The sequence below is a fragment of the Lolium rigidum genome, chromosome 6 (genome assembly GCF_022539505.1).
Source record: "Lolium rigidum isolate FL_2022 chromosome 6, APGP_CSIRO_Lrig_0.1, whole genome shotgun sequence".
Lineage (NCBI taxonomy): Eukaryota > Viridiplantae > Streptophyta > Magnoliopsida > Poales > Poaceae > Lolium > Lolium rigidum.
In genome coordinates, this window is record NC_061513.1 from 287,849,967 (window position 1) to 287,860,558 (window position 10,592).

The window sequence follows — 10,592 nt, forward strand, 5'->3', positions numbered from 1 at the left end:
AAACTGCTGAAACTGCTTGTGATAAAACTGCTGAAAATTTTTCCAACCTTGGGGATGATAATCCCGTTGCTTTAGATTGTAATGATTTAGATTTTGATGATTGCCACATCTCTGAAGTTATAAAGTTCTTGCAAAAACATGCTAAAAGTCCTAATGCTAGCGCTGTAAACTTGGCTTTCACAAAACATATTACAAATGCTCTCATAAAAGCTAGAGGATGGTTGGGAGCCCATCATTAAAATGAGAGTCAAAGATTTTGATTGTAATGCTTTATGTGATCTCGGTTCAAGTATTTCTGTTATGCCTAAGAAAGTCTATGATATGCTTGACTTGCCACCATTGAAAAACTGTTATCTGGATGTTAATCTCGCTGATAATGCTAAAAAGAAACCTTTGGGGAGAGTTGATAATGTTCATATTATGGTTAACAATAACCTTGTCCCCGTTGATTTTGTTATCTTGGATATTGAATGCAATGCATCTTGCCCCATTATATTGGGAAGACCTTTTCTTCGAACCGTTGGTGCTACTATTGATATGAAGAAAGGTAATATTAAATATCAATTTCCTCTCAAGAAAGGTATGGAACACTTCCCTAGAAAGAGAATGAAGTTACCTTATGATTCTATTATTAGAACAAATTATGATGTTGATGCTTCGTCTCTTGATAACACTTGAGTTACACTTTCTGCGCCTAGCTGAAAGGCGTTAAAGAAAAGCGCTTATGGGAGACAACCCATGTTTTTACTACAGTATTTTTGTTTTATAATTGTGTCTTGGAAGTTGTTTACTACTGTAGCAACCTCTTCTTATCTTAGTTTTATGTTTTGTTGTGCCAAGTAAAGTCTTTGATACTAAAGTAAGTACTAGATTTGGATTACTGCGCAGTTCCAGATTTCTTTGCTGTCACGAATCTGGGTCTACCTCCCTGTAGGTAGCTCAGAAAATTAAGACAATTTACGTGCATGATCCTCAGATATGTACGCAACTTTCATCAATTTGAGCATTTTTATTTGAGCAAGTCTGGTGGCCTAATAAAATCCATCTTTACGGACTGTTCTGTTTTGATAGATTCTGTCTTTTATTTCGCATTGCCTCTTTTGCTATGTTGGATGAATTTCTTTGATACATTAATGTCCAGTAGCTTTATGCAATGTCTAGAAGTGTTAAGAATGATTGTGTCACCTCTGAACATGTGAATTTTTATTATGCACTAACCCTCTAATGAGTTGTTTCGAGTTTGGTGTGGAGGAAGTTTTCAAGGATCAAGAGAGGAGTATGATGCAATATGATCAAGGAGAGTGAAAGATCTAAGCTTGGGGATGCCCCGGTGGTTCACCCCTGCATATTCTAAGAAGACTCAAGCGTCTAAGCTTGGGGATGCCCAAGGCATCCCCTTCTTCATCGACAACATTATCAGGTTCCTCCCCTGAAACTATATTTTTATTCCGTCACATCTTATGCACTTTTCTTGGAGCGTCGGTTTGTTTTTTTTGTTTTTTTTGAATAAAATGGATCCTAGCATTCACTTTGTGGGAGAGAGACACGCTCCGCTGTAGCATATGGACAAATATGTCCTTAGGCTCTACTCATAGTATTCATGGCGAAGTTTCTTCTTCGTTAAATTGTTATATGGTTGGAATTGGAAAATGCTACATGTAGTAACTCCAAAATGTCTTGGATAATTTGATACTTGGCAATTGTTGTGCTCATGTTTAAGCTCTTGCATCATATACTTTGCACCTATTAATGAAGAAACACTTAGAGCTTGCTAATTTGGTTTGCATATTTGGTTTCTCTAGAGTCTAGATAACATCTAGTATTGAGTTTTGAACAACAAGGAAGACGGTGTAGAGTCTTATGATGTTTACAATATGTCTTTTATGTGAGTTTTGCTGCACCGTTCATCCTTGTGTTTGTTTCAAATAACCTTGCTAGCCTAAACCTTGTATCGAGAGGGAATACTTCTCATGCATCCAAAATACTGTAGCCAACCACTATGCCAATTGTGTCCACCATACCTACCTACTACATGGTATTTATCCGCCATTCCAAAGTAAATTGCTTGAGTGCTACCTTTAAAATTCCATCATTCACCTTTGCAATATATAGCTCATGGGACAAATAGCTTAAAAACTATTGTGGTATTGAATATGTACTTATGCACTTTATCTCTTATTAAGTTGTTTGTTGTGCGATAACCATGCTTCGGGGACGCCATCAACTATTCTTTGTTGAATATCATGTGAGTTGCTATGCATGTCCGTCTTGTCTGAAGTAAGAGAGATCTACCACCTTAATGGTTGGAGCATTCATATTGTTAGAGAAGAACATTGGGCCGCTAACTTAAGCCATGATTCATGGTGGAAGTTTCAGTTTTGGACACATATATCCTCAATCTCATATGAGAATAATAATTGTTGCCACATGCTTATGCATTAAAGAGGAGTCCATTATCTGTTGTCCATGTTGTCCCGGTATGGATGTCTAAGTTGAGAATAATCAAAAGCGAGAAATCCAAAATGCGAGCTTTCTCCTTAGACCTTTGTACATGCGGCATGGAGGTACCCCTTTGTGACACTTGGTTAAAACATGTGCATTGCAAAGATCCGGTAGTCCAAGCTAATTAGGACAAGGTGCGGGCACTATTAGTATACTATGCATGAGGCTTGCAACTTGTAAGATATAATTTACATAACTCATATGCTTTATTACTACCGTTGACAAAATTGTTTCATGTTTTCAAAATAAAAGCTCTAGCACAAATATAGCAATCGATGCTTTCCTCTTTGAAGGACCATTCTTTTTTACTTTTATGTTGAGTCAGTTCACCTATCTCTCTCCACCTCAAGAAGCAAACACTTGTGTGAACTGTGCATTGATTCCTACATACTTGCATATTGTACTTGTTATATTACTCTATGTTGACAATTATCCATGAGATATACATGTTACAAGTTGAAAGCAACCGCTGAAACTTAATCTTCCTTTGTGTTGCTTCAATGCCTTTACTTTGATTTATTGCTTTATGAGTTAACTCTTATGCAAGACTTATTAATACTTGTCTTAAAGTACTATTCATGAAAAGTCTTTGCTTTATGATTCACTTGTTTACTCATATCATTACCATAGTTTTGATCGCTGCATCCACTACATATGTTTACAAATAGTATGATCAAGGTTATGATGGCATGTAACTTCAGAAATTATCTTTGTTATCGTTTTACCTGCTCGGGACGAGCAGAACTAAGCTTGGGGATGCTTGATACGTCTCCGACGTATCGATAATTTCTTATGTTCTATGCCATATTATTGATGATACCTACATGTTTTATGCATACTTTATGTCATATTCGTGCAATTTCTGGAACTAACCTATTAACAAGATGCCGAAGTACCGATTCTTTGTTCTCGCTGTTTTTGGTTTCGAAATCCTAGTAACGAAATATTCTCGGAATTGGACGAAACGAAGACCCGGGGGCCTATTTCGCCACGAACCTTGCGAGAAGACCGAAGAGCATACGAAGTGGGGCCACGAGGTGGCCGAGACCACATGGCGGCGCGGCCAAGGGGGGCCCACGCCGCCTGTGGTGTGGGCCCCTCGTCAGCCCCCGACTCGCCCTTCCGCCTACTTAAAGCCTCCGTCGCGAAACCCCCGAGGCGAAAAAACCACGATACGGAAAACCTTGCGAGACGCCGCCGCCGCCGATCCCATCTCGGGGGATTACGGGAGATCTCCTCCGGCACCCTGCCGGGAGAGGGGATTCATCTCCCGGAGGACTCTACACCGCCATGGTCGCCTCCGGAGTGATGAGTGAGTAGTTCACCCCTGGACTATGGGTCCATAGCAGTAGCTAGATGGTTGTCTTCTCCTCATTGTGCTTCATTGTTGGATCTTGTGAGCTGCCTAACATGATCAAGATCATCTATCCGTAATACTCTATGTTGTGTTTGTCGGGATCCGATGGATAGAGAATACCATGTTATGTTAATTATCAAGTTATTACATATGTGTTGTTTATGATCTTGCATGCTCTCCGTTATTAGTAGAGGCTCTGGCCAAGTTTTTGCTCTTAACTCCAAGAGGGAGTATTTATGCTCGATAGTGGGTTCATGCTGCATTGACACACAGGACGAGTGACGAGAAAGTTCTAAGGTTGTGTTGTGCTGTTGCCACTAGGGATAAAACATTGGCGCTATGTCCGAGGATGTAGTTGTTGATTACATTACGCACCATACTTAATGCAATTGTACTGTTGCTTTGCAACTTAATACTGGAGGGGTTCGGACGATAACCTGAAGGTGGACTTTTTAGGCATAGATGCGGTTGGATGGCGGTCTATGTACTTTGTCGTAATGCCCAATTAAATCTCACTATACTTATCATGACATGTATGTGCATTGTTATGCCCTCTCTATTTGTCAATTGCCCGACTGTAATTTGTTCACCCAACATGCTTTTATCTTATGGGAGAGACACCTCTAGTGAACTATGGACCCCGGTCCATTCTTTAATACTGAAATACAAATCTGCTGCAATACTTGTTCTTTCTTGTTTTCTCTGCAAACAATCATCTTCCACACAATACGGTTAATCCTTTGTTACAGCAAGCCGGTGAGATTGACAACCTCACTGTTTCGTTGGGGCAAAGTACTTTGGTTGTGTTGTGCAGGTTCCACGTTGGCGCCGGAATCTCTGGTGTTGCGCCGCACTACATCCCGTTGTCATCAACCTTCAACGTGCTTCTTGGCTCCTCCTGGTTCGATAAACCTTGGTTTCTTTCTGAGGGAAAACTTGCTGCTGTGCGCATCATACCTTCCTCTTGGGGTTGCCCAACGAACGTGTGAAATACACGCCATCAGTGGGCGACTGATGATACCGAAATTCTATACGAATTTGCGATAGTATCCAGCCAGTCCCAAAAAACCCCTCAGCTCCTTGACCGTAGCCGGAACTGGCCAATCACGGACTGTACAAATTTTATCCTCCTCTGTCGCCACGCCCTGCGCGCTGATTCTGTGCCCCAAATAACTGAGTTCGGGTTGTGCAAATGTGCATTTTGACAGCTTTGCCTTGAGTTCATGTTGCTGTAACAAACGCAAAACTTGGTCCAGGTGTTGGATATGCGCCTCCCAGGTTGCGCTATAGACCAAAATATCATCCAGAAACACCAGGACACATTTGCGCAGTAACGGAGCGAGCACTATGTTCATAGCTCCTTGAAAAGTTGCTGGGGCCGTGGTTAACCCAAATGGCATCACTCTGAATTCAAAGTGCCCTTGATGTGTGCGGAAGGCAGTTTTGTATTCTTCACCTGCTCGCAGACGGATCTGGTGATACCCTGCACGGAGATCCAGCTTGGAAAACCAACATGCCCCTGCTAACTCGTCCAGAAGCTCGTCAATTACCGGAAGCGGGTACTTGTTCTTGACGGTGATGGAATTGAGCAGTCGATAATCGATACAGAAACGCCATGATAGGTCCTTCTTACGCACGAGAAGGACTGGTGACGAGAAAGGGCTGGCACTTGGTTGGATGAGTCCCGCATGCAGCATAGCAGTGACTTGTGTCTCAATCTCTGTCTTTTGTGCTGGTGTATAGCGGTATTGTCTTGCTGTAACTGGATTTGCTCCTGCCACCAATGGAATGGTGTGATCCCAATCCCTAGCCGGTGGTAGAGTAGTAGGCTCAGCAAAAACTTCTGCAAAGTCCTCGATCAGTCTGTGAACTGCTGGTGCGTAAGTCTGTGTACTGTCTCCCTCCTCGGCAGAAAAGATGGCCACCATGTGTAGGATAGAGCCTGCCTTTTCCATGGCTTGTAGCTGGGCAAGTCTTACTGGCGCACACTCCGAAACAGATGGTGTAGGCGGTATACCTCGCAGAAACACTGACCATCCTTTGTACTGGAACTGCATTGTTTTCTGTTTCCAGCTCACCTTCATATCACCCATTTCCTCCAACCAATCCATTCCCAAGACCATGTCATAGCAACCCAAAGCTAGCACTCGCAAGTCAGTATTGAAAGAATACCCTTGAGTCCACCAAGCACACCCTGCCAATTGTTTGTCACAAGTCATAATTCCACCACTTGCGATCTTTACGCGAGCTGTAGGTATTGAGGTGGTTGCCAGCTTCAATTTCTCGGCAACACCTTCACTGATGAAACTATGGGAGCTGCCTGAATCGACCAGAATCAGCACTTCCTGATCCCCAATCATTCCCACCAGCCTGATGGTACTGGAAGTTGTTGCTCCAGACACTGCCAATTTGGAAATTGACATAAGGAGGTCATCATCGGAGTCGTCTGATTGCTGAGCGTCTTGTTCTGCTTGCAGCAGCTCGAGTAGTTCTTCCACTACATGCAGTTGTACTGTGGCTGCACACTGGTGCCCAGTGCCCCATCGTTCGCCGCACTTGAAGCACAAGCCACGCGCCCTCCTGTAATTTCGGAGAGCGCCGACGCGATCGTCGCCTCGTGCCCGTTCTGGAGCGCGCCCTTGGTCAGGTGCTCGACGCTCCGCAGCGCGTGCGCCTTCAACGCCTCTTCGATCATCTGCTGGAGCCGGAGGTGGCATCAGCAGTGGTCGTTGTGGTGGTGCATCGAGTGCCAACAGGGGACGCGCTGGATAGCGCCCTGGCCCTCCTGCATCAGCACGCCTGTACTCACGCCTGGGTAGGGCTTCCAACAGCTCCTCCTGCATTGTAGCCAGAGAAAAAGCAGTATCCAAATCCTTGGGGCGATGCAAAATTACACCAGATTTAATTTCAGTTTTGAGCCCTTCTAGAAATTGGGTGGTGAAAAACAGCGAATCAATGGCTGAATTATGAGCAAGGATTTGATGCATGAGATCCTCAAATTGGTGCATATACTCTGTGACTGACCCTTGCTGCTTCAGAGAATTAAACTGTCTAAGAAGCAGCTGGTAGTGTTCTCTGCCAAATTTTTCAGAAATTTTGGAACAGAGATTGTCCCAATCCCACTGCACCCCTTGTTTCTCGTGCACCTGCAGCCATCGCGCAGCGTTGCCCGAGAAGTGCAAGGTCGCAACCCGAACCCAGAGATCAGATTGAAGCCCATAAACATCGAAGTACTTCTCACACTTAGCCTTCCAGAATTGGGGATTCTCGCCATCGAATGCTGGAAAATCCAATTTCGGCAACGCCCAATTGTGATGAGAATTCCTACCATCTCTACTCTCATATAACTCATGGCGATCAAGGGACATAGCGGTGGCAGAGAGGATCTGATTCACACCTGTGACCGGAGGCGTCGCGTTGGGCAACCCAAGCACGCTACCCCCGGTGTTGTGTTGAAGGCGGTGGCCATCTGGCCCGGAGTAGCCGTTGGTTCCGCCGCCGCGCGTACTCCTTGCTCCGCTTCCGCCTCCCTTGGTGCGGTGGCGGTGGTGTGCGGGTTCGACGACGAGGATCCGTCGATGAGCGGGATGACGCGATCCACCTTGATCCGCAGCGCCTCAACCTGGATCTGCAGATCCGTGACCACCGGCTTCCAGTTGTCGAAGGAAGCCTGGAGTGCGTCGAACTTGGCGTCCGTCGCCGTGCGGCTCTCCTTTACCGCCGCCGTGAGCGCGGCGATCTGCTCCTCCATAGTCATGATCTTCCGCGTAGCCTTGGTGATGTAGCGTGGCTTGTCGAGGTACTCCAGGATCGGTGCTCTTGATACCAAATGTTACGAATCTAGATCTCGATTTGAATTCGGGAAGATATCTGGTTCAGAATTACAACAGAAAGGGGAGGGAGGAAGGAGCCCAAGGACGAAGCACAGCTTCTGTCCCGATTCGGTTCGGTCTACAGTTTTCTCGATGCCTATTACAGAGGAGATGCCTTCCTTAAGTACTGAGCGGAGAACCCGCCTTCCTGGCCAGGACACGTCTTCGCAGCCTGTCACGAGTTCTGGGACGCTTGCCTTCCTGGATACGGTACTCGGTCGTAACACTTCACTGGGCGGGCTATTGCCTCAGAGGCGGCTAAACTTACGTTGGCTATATGCACTTCACTTTAATCCTGGCTGAAGCCCATGTAACTATGCTCCTATTCTCAGCCTGATCTCTGAATCGCGCTGTACCAGGGCCCGTATCTGCTATCTGAGAGCTGCATAAATGGCTGACAAATCAAAGGATGTACTGATGAGGAGGCAACTATAAGTAGTACAACATCTGAATACGCACGGAGTAACTAATTTCAGATTAGTGATCTTGCTCTGTTAACAAACTGTTCATTGCGTATGTCCTTGTCTCATGCTACTACTTCTGAATCTGACCAAGAGCAAGCAACTGTTTGAGGAAACAAGGAGCGTCATTTTCCTTAGTTCTCACAATCCACACTCGAAAGACGTCATGCATATTGTAAATGTTGTCAAACTATGAACCCAACTCAAGTCCAACCGATTTGTTTCTTATTTATTTTTCAGAAAACTGAGACACGATCACATGAGTACAACAGAATGATACAAAAGAGTTCGGTACACAACTACATTGGACTCCACACGAACAGGACACAACCGCGGCAAATGGATGTACTCGCACAGACATCGGCCAAGATGATCCTCATCGCATACACGCTCAACCAGAGATGTCGATGGCCTTGACCTCGGGCTTCTTGCCCTCAACCTTAGGCACGGTGACGGTGAGCACGCCGTTCTCCAGCCCAGCCTTCACCTCCTCCACCTTGGCGTTCTCCGGCAGGCGGAAGCGCCTAACGAACTTGCCGCTGCTACGCTCGACGTGGTGCCACTTGTCGTTTTTGTCCTCCTTCTCCCTGCTGCGCTCGCCGCTGACGACCAGCACGTTGCCATCCTCCACCTCCACCTTGACCTCCTCCTTCTTCACTCCGGGGAGATCGGCCTTGAAGACATGGGCCTCGGGGGTTTCCTTCCAGTCCACGCGGGCGTTGGCGAACGCGGCCGTCTCGCTGTTGCCGGAGGCTGCCGGGACGATGGAGCGGAAGACGTCGAAAGGATCAGCCCAGAGATCGAAGGAGAAGGGGTCGAACACGTTGTTGCGCCTCACGATCGACATGGTTGGTGGCTTGCCGCTACTTCGATTGATTCTAATCGAATGCTATGCTCTACCTGAATTCGCTCAATTCTCGGTTGGTGTCAGCTGAAGTGCGAGACAGTCTATTTATAGCTTCGTCAAGGAGTATGGACCGTGCGCTCTCGTGATGCATCTGGAGTCCTCTGTTTCTCCGTGTGTTATTCTAGAAAGGGATTCTAGACTAGCCCAGGATGCTCTTGGGTACTGGAAATGTGCATCCAAGCAAAATTACAGGCCCACCCACCAACGGCACACAACAGAGTGCTCTAGAACGTAGAAGGAAACAGATTTAGCTCATCGAGAACTCTAGATACTTCACATCCAACACTTCAACATGTTATATGTACCCAATAGTATCGACTCAAGCAAGAATTAGATTAAAAAAAGTCCATGTAAATTTGGTGCTTCATGTTTTTTTTTGTTCTTTTTTTTTGCTGGAAATGTTTTTTTTTTGTTCATGGTACTGTCCTAATCATCTAACAAACATGACCGCCCCACCTTGTTTTCTAAGGAACATAGAAGTATGCATATTTTAGTTAGAATATAAAAGAATAATCTCCAACATAGTTCCATCGTATAATGCAGACTTATTTAACAGGTTTGGAATGAACTTCAAAGGTCATGTCAATTTGGTTAATCCATTAACATGAGTAGACCCTCTAGATTCACATATCACAAAGTTTTTCATAAATGCCACGAGCAACATGAACAAAGACATCAGGAAGGCCACATGGATGGAAATAATAGTTTCTTGGTATATGTTCTTATAATAATCAAATCAACATAGTGTGGATAATTAAGTCTAAATTTTGATAGTCATGATGTTTTATATAGCTTAGCAATAAATGTGGCACACAAACTAGAAAATAAGCTACTGGTTAGTTGTTTTGTATAGAATTTTTCAACTAAATCACGGGAGGCTAAAACGCCTCATATGTTGGACAATATCACTTTCGCTTTGTGATATACTACTAGTTATTTACAATATGTATCATTGGGCGATTTTTTTCTTGAAATTAAGAAAATATTAATTAACCATACCTGTTTTTATTACTCTCGAATCAGTTGAGCTGCCGGTCGACCGGCGAACAAGTTAACCGCCGGTTCTTCACTCGCCGGTTCTGGTTGTCTAAACTGTGGTGTCATGTACGTATATAGTAATATAGTAGATGAAAAATGCAGAGTGGATCTCATGTGCCACACATGGAAAAATATAAAAAGGTTAAAAATAATTCAAACTTTTTTTTAAAATCAAAGATGATCAAGTACTGTACTTGTATAAAAAAATCCATAGGAAATTAGTTTCATTGTATCCTATGTAAAGAAAACAAACTCGAAATTCCCTATTACCCGATCCTATTCACTTCAATTCGTCATAATTTTTTTTTTGCTCTAAATACCATGGGAATCATTTATTTTCCAAACATATTTGTACGAGTACAAACTTGGTACATCTTGTTTTCAGGAAGATTCAATTTTTTAATTTTTTAATTACTACAAAAAGTTTGGTGTATGGGGGTGTGTTGCACCCGAGA

General features: G+C 44.2%; 1 protein-coding gene across 1 annotated transcript; it reads right to left on the reverse strand.

Moving 5' to 3' along the window:
* Window positions 1-8,583: 8,583 nt before the first annotated feature.
* Window positions 8,584-9,039, reverse strand: LOC124661763 (16.9 kDa class I heat shock protein 1-like). Its single transcript, XM_047199639.1, has one exon. It carries the CDS (start codon window positions 9,037-9,039, stop codon window positions 8,584-8,586), a length of 456 nt encoding a protein of 151 aa, XP_047055595.1.
* Window positions 9,040-10,592: the final 1,553 nt, after the last annotated feature.

Excerpts from the sequence above, each read along its gene's own strand:
- LOC124661763 (XM_047199639.1), bottom strand. The coding sequence starts at position 9,039 with ATGTCGATCGTGAGGCGCAACAACGTGTTCGACCCCTTCTCCTTCGAT.